Source organism: Hippichthys cyanospilos, chromosome 17 (assembly GCF_059441005.1).
Source record: "Hippichthys cyanospilos isolate Australia breed blue-spotted pipefish chromosome 17, RoL_Hcya_1.0, whole genome shotgun sequence".
Taxonomy (NCBI): domain Eukaryota; kingdom Metazoa; phylum Chordata; class Actinopteri; order Syngnathiformes; family Syngnathidae; genus Hippichthys; species Hippichthys cyanospilos.
Window position 1 is genome coordinate 14227784 of NC_142385.1, and position 27391 is coordinate 14255174.

A 27391-nucleotide genomic window follows, 5' to 3' on the forward strand; every position below is an offset into this window, starting at 1 on the left:
AATTTATGCTCGCCGCATACCAGTGATTCATTTGGAATGTATTTTAGTTATTATTTTTTTTTAATCAGTAAAATGCACCGTCAGCAGTTTTGTATGTCAAGCAAACATTCGAATCACGGTTCACGGCGACTGCGATTTTTTTTTATTGGCGATTTGGGAATTGATTATTGAACGATGCGAAATCTGCCTGGCAACAATTGACGACAAACGTTCTAGATGATACTGAAACGCTCGCACGAGGGAAGAAAATTAAAACCAACCACAAGACTTTCCAGAAATTCAATCTCTGGTACTTAATTATGTTTTTTTTTCAAGTATTTTCATGTGTTAGACAAATAGTGGGGCGGGCCCTCCTGGGGGGGTGCGAGGTGATGCCGGGGGGGCGCGGATGATCCCAGGAAAAAGGCTTTGCTTTTGTCATGTGGAATGTAATTGCAATAAAGTAACAGTTCATCGTTTTCTTTTAGTTTCAGGCACTTTGGCGCACTTGCTTCATTTTTTTCCGTTTAAGACTAAGCTATAACCCGTATAATCACGATACAAATAATTAACAGTTGTTGAAAGTTGATTTATACTGCGTTTTTCTGTTAATGTTAAAAAGGATACACGTGTAGGTATACTTAAACAATTTTCATCAATAATAATCGTATTTACATTCAGTGCATCGACTGGGGTGGGCGAAAAGTTTTCTCTTTTCTAGGGAGGGGCCAGGAAAAACATAGTTGAAAAACACTGGACTAAAGTGAGGTCTAATCGTTCATTGGAAATGAAATATTAACTTAAAACTCCTAAAAATGGCTCAATAGGTGGGCTATCCATTTAAATGACACAATTAGATAGTATTTATTATAATAATTCTTAATTTCGCAATAAATTTGATATATTACACAGCCATACTACTCAGATAATCTTCTAGTGTCCCTAACTTTGTTTGACAGCGCATCAGCTGGTGGGCGTTGAGTATTTTTTGTATCCCGCAGGCCAACAAACTGAAAACCAAAACAGTCCGCAACACTTTGAACCCGGTGTGGAACGAGACGCTCACTTACTGCGGCATCACCGAGGAGGACATGTATCGCAAAACGCTGCGGTAAGTATTGCCGTCTCGCTCTTTCTTGACGGGGAGCTCGGCTCTCGCGGCCTATTTGCTTGGCGGCCGTCCGTCCGCGCGCCGCTCGTAGGCCTTTCGCGCTTTCCCACGCTCTCTCCACCGATCCCGCCAACCGCTTGGTTCCGCGCTGCCCACCGGGATGGGCGAACATCTCCCCTCATTCCCCCTCTCTTTGTCTCGCCGTGACAGATTGGGGTCACGCTTAAGCACCGTGGGGCCATTTCATTTCCTAGACCCCTCTGCCACCACCAAAGGTGAGAAAAGCTGGGAATCGCCACGTCCGCGCGACTAAAACTTAGGACGCCAAGGATTTCAGCGGGATTGACGGACGATCCCCGGGGGGGGAAATGGCTGACTTGCGACACCGTGTTCGGTGGAGGAGCTTTAAGGACGGGGGAGGACGACGTATGCATTATAACTAGGGCCCGGCTCATGTGGACCTTTTTGTAGCCGATGTTTGGCAGACAAATCAACTCCGTTTTCTTTCATATATATATATATATATATATATATATATATATATATATATATATATATATATATATATATATATATATATATATATAATATAAGAAGCACCTGTGTAAAGGACGCACCCTTAATTTTGGGGTCAAATTTTGGCGTTTTCTACGTTACCGCGTATAAGACATAAAATGTAAAAACTAAAGCAAAACTAGACTCTTGTGTTCATATCCGTAAGTTATGAAGAGTGTATTTGTGAGTGTATTTAAGATTTCCCACATTGTGAGCAGTCAGTGAAGGCAGCGCCAGGGTAACGGTGAATGCGCTCCAAGCTGTTGTTTATCTTTCTCCTCAAAACGCAGCTCGAGTAATATCCTGCGCGTGAACAAAGATGACCTCCAACGGTGGTTCAGTCTGCTTGCTTCTTTTACTGAAAATAATGCCATAACAGCGTCAGCTAACGCGAGCAGCCGCTTGTTGCTATGAGCCAACTGTGAGCCCTTACTGTAATTATATATATATATATATATATATATATATATATATATATATATATATATATATAAAAAACCTTGCGAGACCCTTAATCTTTTTAAGATATGAACAGGAGAGATTTTTTCCACCTAAAGTTATAACACGAATACCGCCAGCAAATCATGGAATTTCTGCTCTGCTGCGTTATTCAAATGTGACAAAAGAGCAGAACTCTATTTCCTGTGGAGCATTTTTTTTTTTCTTCTTCACTTCCCCACCTACGTGTTTTATCTCGGCGGCTGCAGAAAAGCAGAATCAAAACGCTGGAAACTGTCAGCGAATATCATTTACAAACGTGTCAAATAGATGACAGCGCCATTTCACTGAGTTACTTTACATTGCTTCCTATATATTTTGGGCTATAAAGTTGATTCATTGTTTGCACTATGCTGTGGAAAATCATTTCGAGAGGCTGGGGAAATAAAAACAAACGCAACACATTTGCTCTGTGAAGTGAAAAAAGAAACTTTTTCTCCCTGTAGAAAAGACTACTTTCATTCGGCAATGCTATATCTGAAATGGTCACGTTTTCTTGTCTTTGAAGGTAAAGCGTATATGTTGAATTTAGTGAATTATTCATTTTAAAAACCCACTATAACTATTGATAACATACAAAGAAATGTGTTTATTCACTGAAATTTTATTTGAGATGCTGCATCGGGTGTGCTGTTTTAACCAATTTGAGTTCATTTTACCCAATGTTGGGTTAAAATGGCTTCAAGATTGATAAGATGCCATATGCTGGAATCCACAATAAATTAGCTATTTTATCCATCTTGGGTAACGTTAAGCCAGTGTTGGGCTAAATCTTTGACAAAGCAAGTTAGGTTAAATCTTGATAACCCAGCATCAACTGAAATTTCTTTTGGATCTATCATTGAGTTAACTGTTTTAAACAATTTGGGTAAATTTTACCCAATGCTTTTCATTGTTTGATAGGTTAAACGTTGATAACCCAGTCTAAGAACAAATCGCTTTTGGCCCAGCTATGGGTTAGCTGTTTTAAAAAATTTGAATAACTTTGACCTAATGTTGGGTTAATTTTTTCACGCGGCAAAATGGGCTAAACATTGATAACCCAGCATTAGCTGAAATCCCTTTCGAAGGCAGCATTGGGTTCGCTGTTTTATTCAATTTAGATGGATTTCACCCAATGTTGGATGCAGTCAAACGAGTTTCCTCTTTGAATTTTGCACATCGGCGCCATCCATCATCACGCCTGGTACTGCTGCCCTTTTCAAAGGTTCCCAAAGTGTCTGCAATCTGACATACTTGACTTGATATTACCTCTGTGGATTGTCACCCGCAGCAACATCTGGCCCCCTTTCCGCAATAACGTCTTTAATCATCAGCGCAGACACAAATTCCGCGGCGCCTTCCGTCGCCGTTAATTTGTCGTTTTCGGACAAATAAGCACGGGGGAGATCGTGCCGGCTTGTCTTATCCACAGTTGGAATCTTAAAAGGCGGAATTCCTTTTGAAACAGGTTGCGTCACGCGACACGGTGCGAAAGCCCTTCAGCGCTGTTCAATTTAAATGAATTGTTGCCTCTGTGGAATCACCCGCGTCACCCGTGCGCCCGTCCGTCCCCTCCTCACGGCCTCGCCTCGCCTCGCCGTGCGCTTTTGATTGCAAACACATCCTCGACTGGCTCGCTCCCTGCCACTTAAGCCTCGCGAAGGTGGCAGGTGTTAAACTTGGACTGATCCATAAATATGGATTGACTCGCTCTTGCATGATACACCTTCTCTATCTGGATAATGAAAGTGGTTCTTGTATAGAACTATATGTCTACAGTTTATATGATGTGTGTATACATACCGTTCTCATACAGTATATTGCAAATGCAATATATCTATATCTATCTATCTATCTATATATATATCTATATCTATATCTATATATATATATATATATATATATATATTTATTTATTTAAATATTTATTTATTTATAAATTTATTTATTAATATATTTATATATAAAAATTTTATTGGAGAAATTTTTACCGAAGCGCCGCAGACCGGTACTGTAGCATGCGTCCCCGAAAAATCTGTCCGGCGACGCGGCTGGTTGTCCCGGAAGCCACACAATGCTTCAAAATAAAACGTGGGATATCAAGTAATGTTTGAAAGGAATGGCATTGGGACTATTTTATTTTGAAGTTACTCCCGAGCGCATCGTCGTGACAACAATCTAGGTGTCATCTACTTCCTCATCATCACCTAATGGCGTGAGCGTCGTTTTTTTTCCTGTGTTTTTTTTTTCTCTCTCGACTGACGTTCGTTTATTCCGCAAGATCAAAACAAACATGGCGGACGAAGTAGTCAAAAATGTTCGTAAGTCATCAAGTTTTGTTGAATAAAGTAGTGGATGCATGATGATTAATATTTTGATGTAAAAAAAAAAAAAAATGATGCGTTCGAGGGACGCACTTTGATTTGAAAGTATGTGTCCTCCGTCAAATATGATGCGCATGGCAAAAGAGAGCACTGCTTGAGTGATGTTTTCTTTAAATACAGTATACAGTACAATATAAATGCTGATTTTTGATGAGTCTACAATGGATCGATGGCATTTCCATTCATTTCAATGGGGAAAAATGAACATTAACATCTAAATTTAAACGTTACAACAAATGAAAAAGAGCGGTATGTCCTCATCCTTGCTTAATCACATGCCAATCGCCCTCGACGCCATCACCGTTCTCACTTTTCACCCGTCGCACTCTACCTTTTTATTCAAGTGTTTCTCCTCCTGCGCCAATTTCCATTCTGCTCCCTTTTCCCTCTCGCAGAGTGTCCGTGTGTGACGAAGACAAGCTGACTCATAACGAGTTCATCGGGGAGTCGCGGGTGGCCCTTCGCCGCGTGAAGCCTGACCAGACCAAACACTTCAACATCTGTCTGGAGCACCCGCCTCCTGTGAGGAGAAAATACACGCTGAGAGTGATGCTTTCAAAACACCGCGCAACACAACACGACACTAAAAAGTCCTCCGTCCACAACTTCCTGTGCGACAGTATGTTGAACTGGAAGCCCGGAAATCTTTAAGTCAGGGATTGCGAAAGGAAGGCAAGGATAGTAATTATGTATTACGTATGTCATTATTTTACAATACATTTGTAAAATAACAAGCCCTGTTACGTAATAACAGCTAGCTAGTTAGAAAAGTAGCCTAGTTACATTTCATTATGTACACTTATTTAACTACTTATCTTCAAATTACAAAAATTAGAAAACAAGTGGCAAAAAAAATTAAAAAATACTGGTATTAAATAACAGCTTTCAATACCCTCACATAATATACGTAATTTGAGAAGTGCAATTAAAAGCAAATTACCTTAAACTAAACTACTGCTGTCAGTATCTACTTAGCTAGATATACTTATACATACTTTATACTTTATATGTGCCTAGCTAGATAGGTTTAATTGCATAGTTATCTAACGACTTACTTCGTTACTTTGAGTTGTGTAATACACAAAGGAGAAAAAAAACTTTCAACCCGTAAGAATAAAATTGCATCGTTAAGATAAATATACCAACAGCAAAAACAAAAAAAACCTAAATAGTCACAAGGGCTTTGAATCGCATCATCAAAACCTACTGTACGCATGTGTAGTCTTTTACATTAATAATGTAAAAATGGCTAAGCGCCATGGGTGTAGCAGGACTTAACGAAACGCTCAACATGATGGAGCACATGGATTAAAGTGTCAAAGTATGTCGGGAGGCTGTAGTTAGATGTGCCCTTGGAGAGCGTCGGCCGTGGCAATCATCATCTCCTGACACTGATGAGTGCCCCGTCGTTTTTCAACTAAGTCGTTCATTCCTCAGGCCTGACTCTGGCCGTCTTTCTCGCCCCGCAGCTGCCCTCGCCCACAGCGATGAGCACGGCACTCCGAGGCATCTCCTGCTACCTGAGAGAGGTGATGACGCTGTCTGTCTGCCCATATGTTTGCTTTATTACTCACCGCAGTTCCCATTTGAAATGTTACCCCTGTGCGGTATTTTGACCATTTTGGGCTCATTGTCTTCTACGTCATTCTCGCGGTATTTTAGGTAGTGTGATAACTAAGTGCTCGTGCCATGTTGAACTTGGACATGTTGTCACCATTTGGGTGAAATTTCAGCTTCCTGCTGTCTTATAACCATCAAAGGTTTGGACAAAATACTACACAAGGGTTGATTCATTTAGCAAAATGATATTATCTCACCAAAAATGTGACATTATACTATGGCAATACTTACTATAATACTAAATATAGTAATACTAAAAAAATGATGAATGATGAGCAGTCTGCTATTCCAGTGGTTCCTCAAATAGGGCTATGTGTACCCCTGGGGGTACTTCAGGGGGGAATGTGAATGTGGGTCAGGCAAAATTTGAACAAACAAATAAATAACTATCAGGGATTGAATGTCTGGACTTAAAAAAAAAAACAACATTAAAAAGTCTTTGGTAATGGATGAGTTCATAAATCAGACAGGAATGGCGTAACTCTTGTGTTCCACGTCATTTTTTTTTTCATCAAAAAGGCTTCGCGCTGGTTCTTTGGCAGACAAAATATTTCATAGGGGTTACATCATTGCGCTGCTCGTAGGCTATGTTTGTCTAAATGCCACTTTCTGCATTAGAACTACTACGTCACTGTATGTTAATGTCGGCCATGAAGGTGGTGTAGGAGGAGACGAGTTTTTTTTTTTTTTTTTCCCTGCGGTACTCGGTGTAAAAGCTTGAGGAACACTGATCTCATTTAAATAGCCGGGATAATTCAGTCGCCTCTATGTTTGTCATCGAGCTGCTTTATTGATTCTGCTGATTGTTTTCCGTGATGTTGGTCCGCTCCCTCCCCGCCGAAAGACCAAAAAAAAAAAAATTCCCATCGGTGCGTGGGCGTGCCGCGGCCGCCATCGACGCCTGTTTGCCTCCGCTCCCCTAATGAGTCGCTCGCTATCGACCTGTGAAAGTCTGAGTTGTTTTATTACCGCGCGCGGGCCGCAAATTATTATCCCTAATTGCCGAGTCCGTCGGTCACACCGTCGCCCTGGCGTCCCTCTTTTCCGAAACGCGGGAACTTCTGGGGGAATGAATCGCGAGACGGGAAGCCGGGGAGACAATTAGCGGGGGGGAGGATAAATGTGAGGCGTGCGGCATATTGATCACTTTACTGCGTGTGTCCCGCTCGCGCCTGTTGATAAGACTTAATGAGAGATGGGGCGATACAAAGAAAGGAGAGGCTGAAAATACGGCTTTTTGTTTGATGAGAAATTGCAACGGGAGCTTTTCCGGCACGGACGCAGCTCCTATATATAAATCGGAGCCGCAAATAACATACGTGTGGATGCTTCTGGCCAGGCGGGTGAGTCACGGCCTCCCACTTCACCCTTTTTCTTCCACCTGTCACTTTGGATCTTCTCTGTCGCCACGCGCGTGTGTCAAAAGCTTCGATAACAGTTTGCAGTCATCCATGGAAAGTACTCGAGCCGCCAGCCATAAACGGCATTAATATGACCGGGGGCAGACGCTTCGCCTCGGAATCCGACGGCTCCTCACCTCTCGCGACTTGATTTTCGGCGCGGGCGTGAGGCGGCGGCTCAGCTAAATGTCACGTACGGACCCCGGTGACATTTTAAAGTCGCTGTAAATAAATATACGTCTCGTAAATTTGACACGGCGCGGAGGAGAAACTTGTTAACAACACTTGCCGAGTATATCAATTGAGGTTACGAAATTTGTGAAAAATCAAGCCGAGGTGGGCATGTCTTCAGAATGTACTGAAACTGCGCCCCCCCGATCAACTGTCAATCAAATATTATGGAATTATCAAATAAAATATATCCTCGGGTTCTCAAATTCTGGTAACGGTACCCACATGCGAGTTTCAAAGGGTTTCTGCAGCTATCAGAAAATCTCATCTAATGCTTTGGCCGTGACAGAAAGAGTAGTTTTCAAATTGAGAGCAAATTAACTGGAACATGAAGCAACTTATCAATCGATAGAATATTGTCCGTAGTGACTCAAGTTTTCACCAGATGAGCCAGAAATAAAACAGATGATGTTTCACAATCATCAGCATCCGCAGACTGAAACCCAAGCCTAAAGACATTTTAGGAAAGCTGAAAAGTTGAACGTCACAATTCAGAACGCTAGATCTCCTTCTGGTGACGCCTTTAAGACAACAAAGCAACTACTAGTATTCCATCACCAAAATAATTTTCAACACATTTCTAAATCACACTGAATGAGTTGCATCCATTCATGTCAGCGCCGGACAGCGTGAAAGTGCTAATCGGGAGCTGCTTTATTGCCGCATAAACATTTCGCGCCGGAAGAAATTCGTCCTTGGCAATAAAACAGCCAAACACTAGAAAACTTTGCAGACTAAAGTGTGCAGTTGAAAAACGTTACCGCAAAACACAACCGCCCGCCAAAACATACGTCGATATAGCATTTGAGCCCGACGTGCAAAATCCATATGTTTTTCTTCTTGTGAGCATCAAAACTAATCCCTGTAAATTTGAAGACGGAAAAGGCTCAATATGAGTTCCGACCCGGGCTTCCTCACGCCGTAACCGTTTGTTGTATTTTACAATCAATAGGTTTTACTTTCCTAACCGGTTCACGAAATGTTAAAGAGGAGCTGCCAAAAAAATAAATAAAAATAAAGTATGTTGGATAAAAGCATGCCAAAGACCAGTCAGGCTATTTTGTACTTTTGACCCCAGCCCCTGCATGAATCATGGATGGCTTATTATTCAAAAATCAATAGATTCTTGGGAGAGCTGCGTCGCTGTGGGAGTGGACACAACCTCTCACATTTATCAAATCAGATACAGATGGCAAAGCATGTTTTTTTCCCTTCTAAAAATGCTTTTTGATGGTTTTACTTGTCAGAAATATGATTTCACGTTATGAAAAAAATAAAAGGTTGAGAACCACTGTTTCATCACACACTATGAACCCGAGCAACATCACAAGAGCCCCATTCTTATCTTTACAATCCGTCGGGGAAATATCCAATCTGAATTACTGTCGCCGCCTGGTTTGCGACTTTTGATTACATGCGGAGCCCCCGCGGCTAAACCTTCTGCTCGTGCTCTCATCGTCTGCCTGCTCGATGTCCTCAGTGGGAGACGGAGCAGCAGAGGAGTCTAGAGGAGCGCGGCCGCCTGCTGTTGAGCTTGCAGTACGTGCCCCCGACCGACGTGGACAGCGAGGGGCCCGGCGAGGCCAAGGAGAGGGCCCGCGGCGGGCTGTGCGTGGGCGTCAAGCGCTGCGCGCACCTGGCCGCGATGGATGTCAACGGATTCTCCGACCCCTACGTGAAAACGTAAGGAACGCAACTGACTATTTTGAATTGTTTTGGGGATTATTTTGAGCATGTAAATTTACTTAAGTTTAGTTTGGGGTCATGCAAAGTGCTTCCTGTATGATGTCAAAAGTGCTAACGGCGTGCTAACCAACGCTAACGTCAGACAACAGCTTGTGTTTACAGTGTGTGTATGTATATGTGTATACAGTATTTATATATATGAGAGGAAGAGAATATATACACTCTGAATATATATAAATGCAAAGATTTGCAGTATATACATATATATGTATTGTATATAGCAGTGGTTCTCAAATAAGTACCCCTGGGGGTATGTGGCACTACAGGGGTTATGTGAAATTTTAACAGGGCTTGCGCATCAAATTTCATGCCTTTTAAAACATAACAAAAACAGCAATGTTTGTATTTTCAAATTAAGAGCAAATTAATTGTAACGATAAACAACACATTGCAAAGTTGTCTAAGTTTTATTAAGTTTTTTACAGATGCTAATACAAGTAGTAACATTAAGGCAAGGATGGCACGAAAGTTTTGTTTTTAATCCTCTACTGCCATTGGTTCGGGGTCATTTTACTAAAAAACAAAAACAAAACATGAGGTATATCTTTGAGAAAGGTTTTGGAAAAAGTTTGAGAACCACGGGTATATAAAGTACATACGTATACATATGTACATCTGGGATCCTGAGAAAATATGATGCAATTGGCGGTGTGAATGACGAACACGACGCATAAAAAGCCATGAGGCGTGCGGTGAGTCACCGTCACACGCGATCTGTAACTAAATCATTTGGCCCTCCTAAGCCCTCTCGCTTTTGCTTTTCTTGTTTAATAGTTTGAAACGTCACAACGGTAAAAAAGATATTAGCGCTTTCAGTATTTGGTCTGAAAGCTGTGTGTGCGGATGTTTCGCCGCATATAACCAGACCTCAGCGTTTCATTGTTTTGGATGGCACTTTATCACGATATCGAGCCTTTTACGGTGAGGTAACGCAGCTGTTTGTTTCCGTGGCTACAATGGGAGTCTGACGATTAATCCCGTCGGGGTCACAAAGTCAATGAAAAGACAGAAAGCTTCCCCTACTTTCCCGAGCAGATCCCCGTATGATTCACCTGCAACCGTCACCCGCGAAGGACCGGCCGATCCGTCGGGCGACCGATGACGGCCGCCGCTTTCCCGTCGCGTTCATTCGTCAAGCTAACGACGACAACGGTGCGCGGGGGGGCCTCGCTCTTCAAAAGCGGAGTGACGCGCTCCGCGGTTGGGGTCGCGGCGCGGAGCGGGCGCGGGAGTCCGCCGGGGTTGTTAGTGTCACAAAAGTCCCCCATCAGCGGCGAAGGGAAAGCAATACTGCGCGTGTCGGCGGGGTCGGCCAGGCTCCTCGGCTTGACTGATGGACTCTGACAGCCAGGAGACAAATGAGCGCCGGGATGTTCTTAATGCCGCGCTTTTTTTTTCCTCCGGGGGTTTCCGCCTCGTTCCTGGAACGAACGGATGGCCAAACGACCCGTAGTCATGCGACGCGTCGGCTCGCAAATAGACACACGACACACAAATTAAGGATGGGGGTCCACTTTTCACAAGTGCGCGGATTTGGCTCTGTCCCATCTTTGTTGTGACGAGGATTGTGACGCTAAGCTGCTTATAGTTCAGCGAAAAGCCCAAATATAAATAGCTGTAGATATGGAAGCGTTGAGATGGATAGAGATAGGGAGATATTAGCTAAAGACAATACATAAAAAAAGGAGATTGGATGGATAAAGTTATATGGATTTGGTTCAGATTAAATGGAAAAGCTTGGACGGACGGACGGATGGATGGATGGATAGAGATAGATAGATAGATAGATAGATAGATAGATAGATAGATAGATAGATAGATAGATAGATAGATAGATAGATAGATAGATAGATAGATAGATAGATAGATAGATAGATAGATAGATAGATAGATAGATAGATAGATAGATAGATAGAGATAGATAGATAGATAGATATAACAGCCTGTTAATACTCGATCTTTATAGATAGATAGATAGATAGATAGATAGATAGATAGAGAGATAGATAGATAGATAGATAGATAGATAGATAGATAGATAGATAGATAGATAGATAGATAGATAGATAGATAGATAGATAGATAGATAGATAGATAGATAGATAGATAGATAGATAGATAGATAGATAGATAGATGTATAGATAGATGTATAGATGTATAGCTAGCTAGCTTTTAGTATCGTCGCTGGTAGTAGTCTGCGACAATCAGTCCCGCCTCGGAAAATCCAAGCAAAAGCGCGTTGGGGCTTTCCGTACGCAATGAGCTTGGAAACGACAAAAGACGATGACGCTGTCACACTCTTTGCCTCAGGTACCTGAAGCCAGATGTTCAGAAGAAGTCCAAGCACAAAACGGCGGTGATAAAAAAGACTCTCAACCCGGAGTTTAATGAGGTAGGCTGTCGACGCGCATCTGCAAAGCCGAGGCTCGTTTGGGCTCCTATAGTCCCGGGTCACGCTCGGCCGCGTCGGCGGCCAATTACCGTTTGCGTCGGATCATCATGCCGCCTCATTACGGAAGCCGCGGCCGGGATACGCGCAAATAATGGCTCCGCCTTTGACTCCGTCTTGTCAGGAGTTCTTCTATGAGATCTCCTTCTCCGAGCTGGCCGCCAAGACGTTAGAGGTCACCGTGTGGGACTACGACCTCGGAAGGTCAAACGACTTCATCGGTGAGTCGGGCTTGTTTGCTCTTGTCTACTGGCCATTGTTTTCTAGATGCACACGTGAAAAAAGGTCTGCCGCATACCTGAACGTTTTGGTATGAGGAGGAGGGGAGGTGGTAGTAAAACAGGCCAAAGTGCAGCTACTTGGTGCTAAGGTAGGGTATATATGCACACATTCATATTGGAAACGGAAAGTCATTTCACGTCATAATCCATCACCATATCATGAAGTAGACAAAGATGTGCAAAAGCTGCCTAATTTGAAGGCTTTAAATCAACTGTCCCCAAACTATGGCATGCGGACCGGATACGGCCCGCCTACGCATTTTGCCCGGCCCCGCTTACTTTTTTTTTTTAAGCGCTCAGACATTCAATACAGTTACTATATTCATAATTAAAAAAAAAAATCAATTGTGTGCCTAAAGGAGAGTCTAAAAATATCTGGTTCCAAATGAATCAAGAGCTAAAGTAATTGATTACTTTTGGTAATTATGTACCAAAATAAACAATCACTTCAAAACTAAAGTAATTTGTTACCTTAGGTACTCAAGTACCTAAGTAATAATTAACTAAGTAATAATCAATTACTTTATGTATTAAAGTATTAAAAGTATTTCATCACTTTAGTGCTGATTACCTAATGTAATCCAGTACTAATCAATTCATTTGGCACTTAATTTCCTTGTTCTAAACGATGTCAGAGTAGAAGTCACTAATAACAACGCCAAAAAATTGGTAGTAGTACTTTTGATACATTCTAAAAACATTGCGGTTAAAAATAACCCAAAGAAACTCAATAATCCAATTTCCCTGGGCATGGGGAGAACAAGCAAACTCCTCAAGACTCCAAGCAGCCTCCTGGACTATACTAATAGTGCCACAATGCCATCTAGCAGTTTTTGGCCAACTAGGCTCTAAGTAGTTTAAAAAAAAAAATTAAAAATTACAGACAATGGAGTGCGCTTTGCTTACCTCTTATGTTTGTGTTGGTCAGGGGGCGTGTCCTTAGGCTGCCACTCACAGGGGGACACCCTGCAGCACTGGATAGATTGTTTGAAGAACAAGGGCAAGAAGGTGGAGCGCTGGCACACGCTGACCAATGAGCTGCCCGGATCCACGTCGCAGGAATGAAGCGCGCCTCTCGGGACTTGTGCGGGGAGACCGCGCCACATCGCGGCGGAGGCTTATCTGCATGACTGTCAAGGGACTCGCAGCCTCAACAAATGACTTCATCCACCATGAAAAGTAAAAGGCATCGAGTCAGAGAAAAAAAAAAAACAGGTTAAGAAGGAGATACTGATCATTGCAACCTGCCACAAAGCTGCTTTTATTTGGGGGTGCTTGTTCTTTTGGTGATTTTGCTGGTTCTAAAGTCACACATTTGCAGATGAGAAATATTTCAAAAGGTGTTTTCAGATCATTGCCTACAACGGGCCTGGCATTGACTTTTCAACGTTTCGCGTTTACAAGAGGGACCAGTGTAAGTTTTTTTTTTTTTTTTTCCCCCTGCAGTGGTTGTCATGGAAACATCGTCTTTCCCAACCTCTATTGACAACTCAAGGAACATACAAAATTTTTAATAAAATAGGGATTGGGTAAAACTTCAAGATTAACCCAAGTATGGTAGAATACAATGGTACAATTGATGGTAGACAGTGTTGAAAAAAATGTAATGTACCGCATCAGTTTTAAAAGAAAGCCTTGACATATTAATTTTTAAAGTAACAGTAAACTTAATATTATGTTGTACAGTAAATATACAAGGCAAAAGCTGTACTATTCCTCCCTTGCTTCAACGCATTCCAAAACACCTGTTCACGATAGTTGATCTTTTATCCACAGTAAATGATTCAAGAGTGTAAATCAAAAACATTAAAAATACGTTAAATTCAATTGGGAGTAGAAAATAGAACAAAATGTTTTTGCCTCGCGTTATGATAAACGGGAGATTAAGCTAGCATGCTAACGTTCACGTACTAATTGCTAGCTTAAAGGCTAACCACTAATTCGATGCTAATCGCTAGATATCTTAAAAGTCATTCGTAAATACACATATTTCTAGCATATCTGTGATATGAACAAATTAACAAACGGCATTTAAACATAATCCAGTCTACATATCACACGAGATATTGACAATATACAGACGTACACCTTGACTAAGGAGCTGCAGTCAATTAGCAAACAGGAAGTGCATAACGCAACACCAGTTGTTTGGATTTTCACAAAACAACGTAACTTTACATTTATCAAATAAAGCCGCTAAAAGTTCAAACTCAAATTAAAGGTCAATTATGCTTGCTAGGTTAATCTTGAAATTTCATCCAATAAAAATCTTATAGATTCGTCCTAATTCAAGGAAATAAGACCATTTCCCTCGCCACACCTGATTATCTCTCAAATCACAGAGGTTGGGAATCGCTGCTTTAAAAACGTTGTTCTGCTTTGTCGTGAAAATGGAAGATTTGTGTGTCCTATTAAGTGAAAGCACTTACCTTGATCAAATCAAAGCGCATGCACGTCTGCCTCTGATCTTCAAAAAGACATTTTGCTTTTATTGGATTTCCGATCTATGAGCTTGTCACGGCTCGCGCTGCTGATGGCCTAATGAGTTGGAAACGGAGAATCGGTTCTTCCACGATAACGACTTTATTGTCAATCGTTTGCATGTTGGCCGTTGCTGGCATCGTAGTTGCCGGTTGCACTTTTTTGGTCCCAAGATCATCCTCATGTTTTTTTTTAATGTGCTTCAAATTGTGAAACGTGTCAACGCAAATATCTTAGTTAAGAAGCCTGAGCGAGGTACACGCATAGCCAACAACACAAAAATTGTAAACCAGTGTTATTGTAGTACCAAGTTTGACCCGTGGAGGTCAGTATAGTGCCTCGGTGCATCCACATTGCTAGAAAACAACCAAATAAGAGAAAAAATATTACTAGTGGTAGCCGTTTGGGCATTTATTCCCAACCCTAACGATCCATATTAATGCTAATGCATAAATATGCTCTTTTTCCATGCTAGGAGGCAATTCAGTGCACTAGTAGCGAGACTGTGTCCTACTAGTAAAGGACAAAATCCACTACTGGGCCACTAAAGCTTTCAAGATGCTTCAAAATTCTCACTAATAGTTTTGGCCTACTAGGATCTAAGAAAACCTGACTACTAAACTATGATACCTCGCTAGTAACACTACTAAGCCAAATTAATAGGCAGAAATCTGTTACTAGTAGCTTCCTGGAACGTAATAATAGCACCACTAGTAATTTTGCCTCACTAATTACTTATAATTGCTCTTATAATTTGCCAAAATGTTTCACAAGAATTACAAAATAGAATACAGTTACTAATAAGACACGGTTCTACTAGTTAACGACTACTACTTTTGTTAACTAGTAGAAATTGGTCATGTGACCAGTAGAGCTAGTAGCAAGCAGTAGTCAACTATTCACAACTGTGCCACACCGGTAACATAGCTTCCCAACTACTATGCGAAAAATGTTTTTCAGTAGTTGGAAAAAGGAATTGTAAGACTGTCATTCTATTAGTTCTTGACATGTGTGTCGATTTTTGCTATGCGCGTATTTCGCCTGCATCTGGTGGCACATTTCACCAGAGAAGAGGCCGCACTTTGTTTCAGGAGGATTTTAAAATGGTGAAGCCCAAACATTTTCACAGTTGGCAAAAGCTGTCTAAAAAAAAAAAAAAAAAGGAATACTGTACTGCTCGGGCGCCATGTTATGCCACCAAGTAACTACGTTGAACTGATGGGAGGGGCTTCGTTGAGTGTTATCGAATGGCAAAGACTGCTTTTCTGCCATCTTGTGGCATCTAAAGGTGGATAAAAAAAACATTTTTTTTTTTGTAATTCTTATTTGTTGGGCAAAGCACAAAATATTCTCCAAAGCAGCCGTTCCTTGTTTGTGGATGGAATTTAAGCATCGTTTATGTGTGAGGCATGCCAAAAAAAAAAAAATTGATGTAAAAATATATAACTATATTTTGGGAAGGGTGGTGGTGGGGTCCTGCTTTTTGTTTTGGTTGTTTGTCTTCTGGAAGTTAAAGTGAGCATGGTTCAATTTTTTTATCCCATAAATTCTTCTTATGGATTTGCTTTGTTGCGTCCCTCCATTTCTTTGAATGCGGCCAATAAATCCAACACCGCCCTCTAGCGGATGGAATATTGTCAGCCGTAAAAAAAAAAACAACATCTTGTCTTGTGCAGTTTGACCTCGTTGACGTTTGTGAGTAATATCGTGTCAACACCGATACACACTCGGACACAGATCCAGACGAGATCTCATAAAAGAAGACAGAGCAAGAAGAAGATCCAATCGGACATGTTACATCAACCAGATGGAGTCAAGGCCACGCGGATGACATACAAAAAGATTATTTTCGCGACGGGGGCAATGGATAAAATCACTTCAATACTAATAGAGGAGGGAGGAAATAAAAAGAAAAAAACATGAAAATGTGCAATAAATCTTATAAAAAGCAGATTAGTATTGTTTGGAGCATGTTCAATTGAAATTCATGACCTCCATTCACAATGAGCTGGCAGTACATCTGACAGCCGATCATTATGCGCACATTATAAACATATTCAATTAGAAAGCCATTTCTGATGCCAACTGGAAGAAACACCCTGCTCCTAATAAATTCCCGATAGAGCTACGCACTGTAGTCATAATATTAGGGACAGAGAAGCTGCAGAAATGCATCTGAGATTGCGAGGAAAAAAAAAAGTTTGGGGCATTAGTAAGCAATACGAGGCTCCCTCGTTTATCGCGTGGGTTACGTCCCACAAAATACACGCAGTAACCTAAATCGCTGGATTTTTTTTATACATGTAGTTTCCTGTTTATTAGTTTGTTTCTTTAGTTAAGAAAAATAATGTTTTGTTAGGAAAAATAGCAAGAAAAATAGTAAGGTAAAATGTGCAATAAAGTTGAAAAAGTACAAAAAGATTTGGAATTTGTTTTTGTTTTCATTGCTTTTATTATGATTTTTTGTTTGTTTCTTTTTTATAATGAATAAAGACGAAAATTTGATGTTTTTGTTTGTTTGTTTGGTCTGTATTATACCAAGAAAAATAATGAAGTAAGCCCCCAATGATACGGTCATAAATGGAATAATTATTATTATTTATTCATTTATTTTCAATTTTGCTTTGGTCCACTATTTGTTCCCTTACTTTAGTTTAGTTTCTTTTGTTTGGGAAAAAAATGACTGATTCAACTAAAAAGAAAGAAAGATAGCATGAAAATTTGCAATGGAAATTTTTTTCAACCTTTTTTTGTTAGCTTTGTCTGACACGACTTAAAAAGAGGAAAAAAAATGTCAAGGAAATAGTGAGGTAAACCTACAATAACGTTATGATTTTTTTGTTTGTTTCTTTAGTTAAATAAATAAAGACATAGATTTTTTTTTTTTTTGTCCAATTTAGAAGGAGGAATAACATCAGGAAAGATCGTGAGGGAAACCTGCAAATAATTAGCGATATAATAGCGGCGGAAGCGGCACAACGGGTTCGAACGAAAGGTCAATATGTGTATCCTTTGTCTTTCCGTCATCATTTGTTTTTATTGAGCATGCAGAGCGGCCACAGGGCGCTTGTTGATGGGAGCCAGCTGGATATAATCCCACTGACCCACTTAGCGCTTATGCCGACAAATGTGAGCCGCTACTCTACAGTAGCTCACGTCCAATTAGCTGACTTGCAGTCCTGCGCGCTATCTTGGCCTGTCAACATGGAAACGCAGGCCGGGTAGTTATTTATTTTTTTTAAGTGGGGCTGCGCTCGTAGCATGTTGCCGCACAAACTTAATTTTTCCTCCAGCTACAACTATTGCTTTAATGATGCAGTAGAAATGTAACATTTTCAGAGCACCATCTAGAGGAGCAAAAAATAAATAAATTGCAAGCGCTTCATGAAGCTTCATATTCCCCCCACTAAAGTATATTTTAAATAGGCACAAGTATAGATAGATAGATAGATAGATAGAGATATCTCCATATATATATATATATATATATATATATATATATATATATATATATATATATATATATATATATATATATAATCATAAATAGATATAATATTAACAAAACTATGATAAAAACAACAGAAATGAACTGTAATCAATGTAATCAAGATAGAACTTTTATAATTAATTACAGTATTTGATCATTAGAGCAGATTCACTTGTTTTTTTTTTGTTTTGTTTTTTTTAAGTCCGCAAAGCCTATTCCTGTCTTGCATCATTTTTGTTTGATAAATTTTGGATGATGAATGTGTGATGCAACAATGGTCCATTAAAAAAAAAAAAAAAAAATATATATATATATATATATATATATATATATATATATATATATATATATATATATATATATATATATATATATATATATATATATATATATATATTTCTTTTTAACTGTGCTTGGCTGACATTTTTTAAAAATGTTCTGAACTTCTCTTTCCATATCATTGTGTGAATTATTCTAACCGTCATGCTAACATCCATTAGCCTAGCTATAGTGTTTTGGATAATATGTTAGCATTAAGCTATTATACACTCATCAGATTAAATGAAATGATCTAATTGAACATTTTGCTGTTTAAAAGTCTCTTGTGATTTATTTAGCTTTAAAGTTCAAGCGGGTGTGAGGAATACCTTAAAGCAAGCACTCTTGGCCTCTTTTTTTTTTGGGGAGAAATGTACGAGCAAGCTTCACAGGCGCAAAAGAACATTTCTCTTTTTCTTCTTTTAGTTTGAAGGAGTTCACAGCATGTGGGAAGGGAAGCTGAAAAAAACAAGCATCCACAGGCATGCATCGTGTTTATTATAAAGGTACTGCATAATATTCCAAAGTGCCGACCGGTGGTTTCTTTCATACATGACTGAAAATTCCCACGGCATGCCAGTCACCACAAAGATAATCACAATGTAATAAGAGTATAGCCAGATGCTAATAGTTCAACTTAGAACACTATACTTAGGATTATATGCGCAGAATACACTTCTACAACTCATTATTACAAGATCAGCTATACATTAGGGGAGGAAAAAAAAAAAAGTTTGTTTGCATCACAATGAGAATCACAGGCAAAGGGTACTTGGGAGCACTTGGGAAAATTATTTTGAAAAACACACCTCACTAGTTTTTTTTTTTTTTAAATGTATACGTGAATACATGAACTTTTGACTCCTTTAAGTCCGGTAGTACACAGATCCCAAATTGGAGTACCTGGGAATATATTGATTATATTAGATCGGATTGTGGAAAGACGTAAAAATACGTCTTTGGGATTGAATGAGTTCATAGAAAAAGATACCAAAGCTGAATGTCTACGTATTGTAATTGCGTATAGAAAGGAGTTCAAGGGTATTTCACTAAATGCACCGTTTCCCAAACAAAGCTACCTTGTGACCGAGCGGCAGCGCGCGCAAGCTACGTTCGCTATCACCTGCTCCTTTGTTTACACAAAGCGCGCGCACACACACACACACACACACACACACACGCACACTATCAAAAGATAACCTGTTACCGACACGATTTGAATGTTAAAGCGCACTCAATGGTCACTTCATTAGGTACACCTGCATCATCTCAGGACATCCAAGAACAAAAGTTGGAAGGGGGAAAAAAAAGAAAAAAAGACATCAAATGAAGTGACATCAGTAATGATAGATGTATAATAAAAATTATTTGGAAAAAAAAACTTGGTTCATTTTCCAATTAATTTGCTCTTCATTTGAAAAGTCCTGTTAGATTTGCGGGAACCTGCGGAAACCTTTTGAAAATCTCAAGATCCCCCACGGAAGGTTGGGGTTACCCGAGTCGAGACTAACCCATTTTTGACTCGAAATGTCCTTTTTGCGTCAACATTAAGACAGATTTAAGATCGTAACCCTACAAATTTATTGAAAAAAAAAAGATCAATAAAAAGATTTTTTGGGCTTTGTACGTCCACACAAACAAGGAATTTGTGTCCAAATGACCCAAGGTGAGGCTCACCCATTTTTGACTCAAAATGTCATTTTTTTGGTCAACATTAAGACACATTTCTAATCATAATTCTACATCATTAAAAAAAAAAAAGAAATCAGGAATTTGGGTCAATATAACCCAAATACAAGGTCACCCCTTTTTTTTGACTCATGGTTATTTCTGGGGTCGTGATAGTTTTTTTTGAAGAATACTCCATACGTGATTTTTGCCGATATCGGATGCGATGGTAAGGTTGCAGGTGTCCCTAATGTCGTGTCCAAAACGAGCGTGTCCGTTGCTACAGTGGCGGGACTCACAGTGCTTGCAAGAAGATTCCGGAATGTTTTGGCCCTGTGACAACAATTGAGACTTTTTTTTGTTTTTTTGGCACGTACGTTTCCCTTTGCTTTGTGAAGAAGACTTACGTAATCCTTCCGATTTTTTTTTCGCCGTTTGATGTCAGCGCAGAGGCTCAGTCTGAAAACAAGGTGATGGAGACGCTTTGTCCTCCGGGAATGGGATGGTGAGGGGCGGGGCGTCTCCGAGGGGATTTGACATGCTGCCAAGCGCGTCCCGGGATGTCCAATCCTCCGCCGCTTCAGGGACCAATCAGTTTGTCTCCGTCCTCCTTCCACAATAACCAGGTGGACCTTTCTAACTGCTCCCTCCCGCAGCATGTTTTTTTTTTTTTTTCCTTTCTTTCTTTTTTGTGTCTTCTTTGAGCAAAAGAGACTTGTGTAAAAATCGGGAGGGGGTTCGAAAATAAGCGTCTGCGTTCGGTTTTTGGTCCAGGTAACAACTAGGTGGTAAAAGACAGGCGGTGCAGGTGCGGGCCGGTCGGGATGCGGCTGCCTGATCCCGTTTCATCCCGGGATCAAACTCAGGTTTTCACATTGACTAAAAGGAGGAAAAGGAAGCGGAAGTTAGTTGGCGAGCTGCTCGGCGACTCGGCGGCCACGTACGGCGTTCCGGACACAAATCGGGGACACGGGATTGAGACGATACGGAGTTTTGGAGCCCGAGGCCAATTCTGATGCACAATATGACGGATAAATTTTAAAAAATCATCCTGAGAGCCAGCTTATTCATTTGTGTCCACTGTTGTGTCCATTTTGTCTCAGCGGGACAGCACCGAAACACAGGAGACATAATGGGGAAAGGCCAGGATGTCCTCTGTTGAGGGTACAAGGACTTAGCAGTGGTAGCTCAAAAAAAGGCAAGAGATAAAGACTAAAAACTAATGTCCACTACAGTGGACAAAAATTAATAGGCTGATGTAAAGGATAAAACTGTTTTTTTGGTCCCTGAATGCTTACACAAATAAAGGCTTTGACTTAATGCAAGACAATTTTTTAAAAATAATTTAATCTAGAGTTTGAAATTTTCTAGGAAAGCGCCGATACCAAGAAATCAGTATCGAGTCCATACCACATCCAACCCCCCTGAAAAAAAATTAATTCCATATTTTTTTTTTTTAAGTCTGGTTGTCAATCAAAAAGATGACCAAAATATGGTCCCGTTTATCCAAAAACAAAGAAAAAAAATCGAATGTTGCAGTATTACAACCAGGGACCGGTGAATACTAATACAGAGTATCTGTATCGAGTCGATACCAGCTAAGTTTATTTGGTTACCACCAAAAATGTGGCTAGGGTTTGAAAAATTAATTAATTATATTATTTAAAAAATAAATTATATACACAATATTATATTATTTAAAAAATAAAGGGTTATAGTATATCAACTAGATAAGTATCGTAAGTATCGGCTTTTCTCTTGGAGCAGTTTTACACACAAGAGAAATGACAAATCAGAGGGAGAGTAAATTGTGAACAAATTAATAAAATTTCAACTAAAAATACAAAATTAGAAAATATGTCTTTCTTGAAAATTATTATTAATTTTTTGTATTTTGTGTATCAAAAGTATTGCTAATAATGGTACTTGGTACCAGTAATTACTCAAGCGTCGATTACTTGAACTGGTATCGGATTGGGAAAAAGTGGTATCGACAATCATGATGTCATAATATGTTTTTTTTGTTTTGTTTTTTTTAAACTGAAAATGTAAGGAAAGAAAAAAGCTGATGTTTTCCAATTTTAAAACAGCTAATAATTGTATTTACTCGATAACAATAATATGTAAAATAATAATATAATGTAATAACATTCAAACTCCTCCTCAAAATGTTTATTCTTCTTCAATCCTTTTTTTTGCATATGTTTTAAGATTTAGTCTTTTGGCGGAGCATAATAGTCAATTTTAAAGGTTATTCTTAGGGAAAAATCCTTTAGTCACTGCATTTCAAGTTAAAAGCTCATTTTTTGCTATATACACAAGAAATATCATATCCTACACTGTCAAATGCTCCTCTACTGTGAGGAAACACAAGACCTGAGCATGCATGTTCAAAAACTCCGCCAAGGAAGATTATGCAAACTACACCGCTAAAATCCCCCCAAATATAATAAGACGCTGCACAACCCCTTCGCTTCATATTTCCACGAAACAGAACCAATAAATCACATGATGTCAGAACGCCCTGACAATTCTGCGCAAATGATGCCTTGGCGGAGGTCGAAATTGCATCGCAGGCTTCAAAGTGAACTCATCCCAGATGTGTTATGAGAATCCCTTTATTGGCCAGATACAAGAAGATACATCAGAAGTCGCGCGGTACAGGGGAGAGAACCAGACGCCGCGTCGTCTACAAGCAAACAGAGCGCTACACAACACACTACGCGCACGCTAGCGCGCACGGCTGTGTGGCATGCAGCAGGAGGTCGCACGTGCAAAAGGACAAAATGTGTCAGGCGGAGATGACCATGGGATCAAACACACATGGAAACAAACGAAAACAATCACAAAGATGGCCAGGAGAACTACAATGTCGCTTTTTCAGAGATCGTTTATCAATCAGAGATCATCAATAGTCAAGGAGGCCCATAACCGATATTAGGAACGGATGTTTATTTGTTTATTTACTTAAAATAAATATTTGTTTTAACTGAAAACCAAAACAAAATGTGCAGCCTGTTCCCATAAGATCCTTATATATATATATATATATATATATATATATATATATATATATATATATATATATATATATATATAGTATGCCAGTTGTTTTCGTTTTTAATGAATGATATCCATATTCATCAAAATTAATCTGTTTATCGCTAATGATAACAATACACTCAAGTACGCCACATGAGGAAAAAAAACTAAAACTAGCATTAAAATGAGCAAAAATTTCATTAAAAGGAAACATTTGAGAAAAGGTAAAAAAAAAAAAAAAAAAAAAACTAAAGACCCTCGAAATCCAACTGGAAGAACTTCTGAAAACTAAAAAAAAAAAGCACTATATTTAAAACCATTAAAAAAAAAACTAAAACATTAAAACTGAAATGAAGCTTTTCCGATTCAGAAAAACCTACTAGTAAAAATCAAAAACAAAAAAATTGAAAATAGTCATTTCAAGGAAGCAGTTTCAGAAAACTAACTAAAAAAAAAAACAAAAAGACTAAACAACCTACAAATTAACTATGATTGAAATCAAAAGTAAAAAAAAAATACTATAACTAATAAATAATAAAAAAGAAAAAACAAAAAGGCTCTAAAAACTCAAACAAATCAGTACTTAATTTAAAAAAAGTCAAAACAAAATTTGAAAAACACTATTATTATTATTATTATTATAAATTTCTAAACAATTATAACCTTGCACAGTTAATTGTGTTGTTGCAAAGGCTTTTCCACGCCGAAACAACGAGGCACTCTAAATCCTCTCTCTCTGACTTTCCCCTCTCCGTGGCAGACGATGAGGCACTCTAAAGCTTCGTCCACGTACTTGGCAACTAGCTTAACTTAAATGATGCAATGTATATATTTTTTGATCGTGATATGAATTTCAATGCACACAGTAAGGTGCCATAATGAAGTGGAAGAAGTGCGCTCAGGGAAGTTTGCAGCATGTAAAGAGGCCATTAAAAGAAAATGGCTTCCAAGGATTATAAACACAGTATATGACATGGAAATATTAACATATAGATGGAAGAAATGATGTGGAAACAAGAATGATATGAATTCAAGAACGGCCGAGTGGATAAATACGGCAATCCGGCTCGTGTTTTTTTTTTCTTCATTCGCTACAGAGCGGATCGATGTGGAACGAGCCATCTTTGATTGGGGGTACGGGGGGCGTTTTTTTTGTTTTTTCAATAAATGTTTACGTTCTGAGGAGGAGAAGACGCCGACGGGAGCCGATCGGCGCAAAGAGGGTAGAAAAGGACGAGGAAGGAGACGGAAAGCTTAAAGGTCGGATTTGGGACACTCACTGGCCAGGTTGACAATGCAGGCGATGATAATGAGCGTCCCGCCCACTAGCGACACCACGGACAGCATTTTGGCCACGCGGCCCAGACGCACGGCGCCGTCCAGGTTCCCTTGCTCCAGGCTGTTCTTGGACTGCGAGGGAGGAGACGGACGCGGGTGGAGCGGACGGCCAATTTACGAAGCGCGCCGGCGGTCGCTCCCTCACCATGATGGAGTAGACGAAGCCCACGATGTTGATGGGCCACACGGGGCAGAAGCAGGCCAGAACCGAGAGCAGGAGGTAGTCCTTGACCTTGGTGCGGTCCAGCGGCGGCTCGGTGGCGATGCTGGAGTGGCGCGACAGCGACGGCCTGGGCGAGAAGGCCGTGTAGCCGATGGAGCCCGCCCGGCTGCCCTTGCGGGTCTTGGCGTGGTGCGGGTACGAGATGGAGTGTTGGCGCCGGGGGGGCGACGACACCACGGGGGAGGCGCCCGAAGCGCCCGGGGCCCCGTTACCTGCGGGGGGCACCGTTTATCCTCTCCCGAATTTTTGGTTTTGGTGCCTACTTTATTATTCGCTCGATTATGAAAGTATGAAATGTAGTATTTAACCCAAAAATACTTTGCACTGGTTATTGTCTGGAAAAAATATTTCACAGGGCGTACACACAGAAAAAAGATTGAGAACCGCTGTCTCAATTGAAATGTACATCATTTGGGTCAACTCACTGCTCTTGAGTTTGTCGTTGATGACGATGACCAGCTCCCCTTTGGACTTGCTGCGTGGGGGGCCGGCGCCGGCCGGGCTGCCGCCGTTGCACAGGAGCTGCTCGCCCACGTTGAGGGCGGGGCACGGCACGGACACAGACACTTGGCTCAGCTCGGGCTCCTCCTGGTCCAGCAGGGACGGACGCTCCTCTCCGGGCCAGGCGGAAGGAGACGGCGTGGGCATCATGTTGGCGGCCATAAATATTAAAAAAAAAAGGATACCTAAAGGAACAAAGCAGGAAAATGCAAATTGATGACAAATGGTGACATACTAATAAAAAGGTGTGCCCTATAATTGTTAACTAAATCACGTTGTATCCTAATCACTGGACATTGTCATTAGAAACGGGTGAGTATCGACAGCAGGTATTGGTATCAGGCTGACACTCAGTACTCATGAAAACCTATGAGAACAACAGCTGACATAAAGTGTAGGGTTCGTGAAGGTAGTTAAAGGGGTATACGTAAAAGTAGATTTTTCTTTTCAATTTACAGGTGAATTAACTGGAACATGAAGCTTTTCATTGCAAAATTGTATTATGACTCTTTTGCAAAACCTTTTGCAACGTCATTAGTGACGATTTTACGGCAGATGATCTCTGAAGAAAATATGCGACAAATCTGGTTTCAAAGTTTTATAAATCAGGTTTTTCTTTATTTTTCATGCGCTCTGAGTGAATTTGTAGTATTTTAAGAGTCTTCCTCTGAAATGATCGGTCATTTATATAAGTAGGGATAAGTGGTATCGATTCCTTGGTATCGTTGACAAAATAGTACAATTATGGCAATTTGCGGCCTAGGCATCCACATTAAAATTGAGACGGAACAATACCACAGCTCCAGACCACACTGTCAGTTTTTTTTAATACCCACAATGCTTTGCTGGCAAAGAGGTTGAAACATGAATGCTAATGCACAAATTAAACATAATGATATTGCCATGACGACAAATGGTGAGATGCAAACAAGCCAATAGAAGACACACACAAATAGTGCATGTGATAAAAGCGGCCACGCAGGTGTTCACACAACATGTGTACACACATACGAACGGCACAATAAAGGACAAAGCGGTGATGGAGAGGTGAATTGGGGGTGGGGGTGGGGGTGGGTCAATCCTCACTAATTAGCTTTCAATGCACTACCGCGTAACTACACTGGATTCTTACGCCAAACGGAAATAAAAGCCAGCATCCTCATCCTTCAATGAACGCAAAATATGCCTAGTAAGGTGAGAAGGAAAAAAAAAACCCACGAAACTGACCTTTTTTGGTTTGTTTTCCGGCGTCTTGCTGTCAGCGAAACGAGTCGAACGATTGCATCGCACGTTGTTTATTTATCCGAGAATAAAGTGAGGCGAAATGGTGATGTTTTCGAGTGTTTGTGTTGGCGCATCCGTGTGCGAGGATGAAGATGATGATGAGGAGGAGGAGGATGGGGAGGATGCTTCTTGCATGGAGGGGGTCGGGGGAGGCTCCGGCATACAGGGCGGGCCGAATGAGGGGTGTGCAAGAGTGAAAGCAGACGACGTGCTCTTGCTTTATGGCCATGATCGATAACGTTCATTGTGCTTATCGATCCGCGTCAAAGCGAGGTTGGGAACGCCGGATTTTAATCATTTTCGGAGCAGGACTGTCAAACGTCATTTCACGGTTTTCCCCAAGGGGGCGCGGGAACCATAACGATATAGGAATATTAATCTCATTTTGGCAATACTCAATGCCAAGTGTTGAATGAATCTTGTTTGAATCAAAAACGTAATTGTAATGACGTATTTATATATGACCGATTTCATTTGGGAAGTCGACGTAACCTGATTTTGTACGTCCCTAAAATACACACACGCAGTCGCAACGTAGATTTAAAAAAAAAACAAAAACGTTTCAATACATACAAATGAAAAAGGTTTTACTACCCCCCCCCCCCCCCCCCACACACACACACACAAAGTAAGGTCGTCGTTGTCACATTTGAAACAGTTGTGTAAGGATGCATCACATTTACTTCACGTCAAGAATACAAAAACAACTTAGGACGTATTGGTGGTTTAAAAAATATATATAACACGACAGGGCGCCATCTTCTGGTGAACAACTGTAACTACAACAACAGCACTACAGTATACATCGG

At 40.4% G+C, this 27391-nt stretch overlaps 2 protein-coding genes and 1 long non-coding RNA gene across 5 annotated transcripts in view; 1 reads left to right on the forward strand and 2 right to left on the reverse strand.

The window, feature by feature from the left end:
* Positions 1 to 13398, reverse strand: part of LOC148409846 (uncharacterized) — a 26497-nt gene extending 13099 nt beyond the window's left edge. The window contains exons 1-2 of the long non-coding RNA XR_015868339.1: positions 13144 to 13398; positions 4841 to 5029 (exon numbers count right to left, since the gene is read on the reverse strand). This is a non-coding gene — a long non-coding RNA (uncharacterized LOC148409846). The remainder of the gene's footprint in view (positions 1 to 4840; positions 5030 to 13143) is intronic.
* The window catches only part of LOC148409847 (double C2-like domain-containing protein alpha), a 25177-nt gene extending 8899 nt beyond the window's left edge, over positions 1 to 16278 (forward strand). For both annotated transcript variants that reach the window (XM_088438578.1, XM_088438579.1), the window contains exons 5-11: positions 981 to 1090; positions 4905 to 5031; positions 5979 to 6038; positions 9241 to 9443; positions 11818 to 11899; positions 12081 to 12177; positions 13166 to 16278. In XM_088438578.1, the coding sequence (XP_088294704.1) occupies positions 981 to 1090; positions 4905 to 5031; positions 5979 to 6038; positions 9241 to 9443; positions 11818 to 11899; positions 12081 to 12177; positions 13166 to 13302 (816 nt within the window). In that variant the 3' untranslated portion in view covers positions 13303 to 16278. The remainder of the gene's footprint in view (positions 1 to 980; positions 1091 to 4904; positions 5032 to 5978; positions 6039 to 9240; positions 9444 to 11817; positions 11900 to 12080; positions 12178 to 13165) is intronic.
* Positions 16279 to 19003: 2725 nt separating this feature from the next.
* prrt2 (proline-rich transmembrane protein 2) lies at positions 19004 to 26769 on the reverse strand. 2 transcript variants are annotated; one of them, XM_088439748.1, is made up of 5 exons: positions 26526 to 26764; positions 25223 to 25483; positions 24720 to 25009; positions 24517 to 24646; positions 19004 to 21073 (listed from the first exon to the last, which is right to left on the reverse strand). In XM_088439748.1, exons 2-5 carry the CDS (start codon positions 25458 to 25460, stop codon positions 21057 to 21059), a joined length of 675 nt encoding a protein of 224 aa, XP_088295874.1. In that variant the 5' UTR covers positions 25461 to 25483; positions 26526 to 26764; the 3' UTR covers positions 19004 to 21056. The 2 variants fall into 2 exon arrangements, with proteins under 2 accessions (XP_088295874.1, XP_088295873.1); XM_088439747.1 differs by lacking the exon at positions 19004 to 21073 and having other exon boundaries at positions 23306 to 24646; positions 26526 to 26769.
* Between the last annotated feature and the right edge of the window lie 622 nt (positions 26770 to 27391).

Excerpts from the sequence above, each read along its gene's own strand:
- prrt2 (XM_088439747.1), bottom strand. The coding sequence starts at position 25,460 with ATGGCCGCCAACATGATGCCCACGCCGTCTCCTTCCGCCTGGCCCGGA. Across the intron at positions 25,010-25,222 it reads CAACGACAAACTCAAGAGCA|GTAACGGGGCCCCGGGCGCT; the intron begins GTGAGTTGACCC and ends TGCCCCCCGCAG. Across the intron at positions 24,647-24,719 it reads GCTTCGTCTACTCCATCATG|TCCAAGAACAGCCTGGAGCA; the intron begins GTGAGGGAGCGA and ends CCTCCCTCGCAG.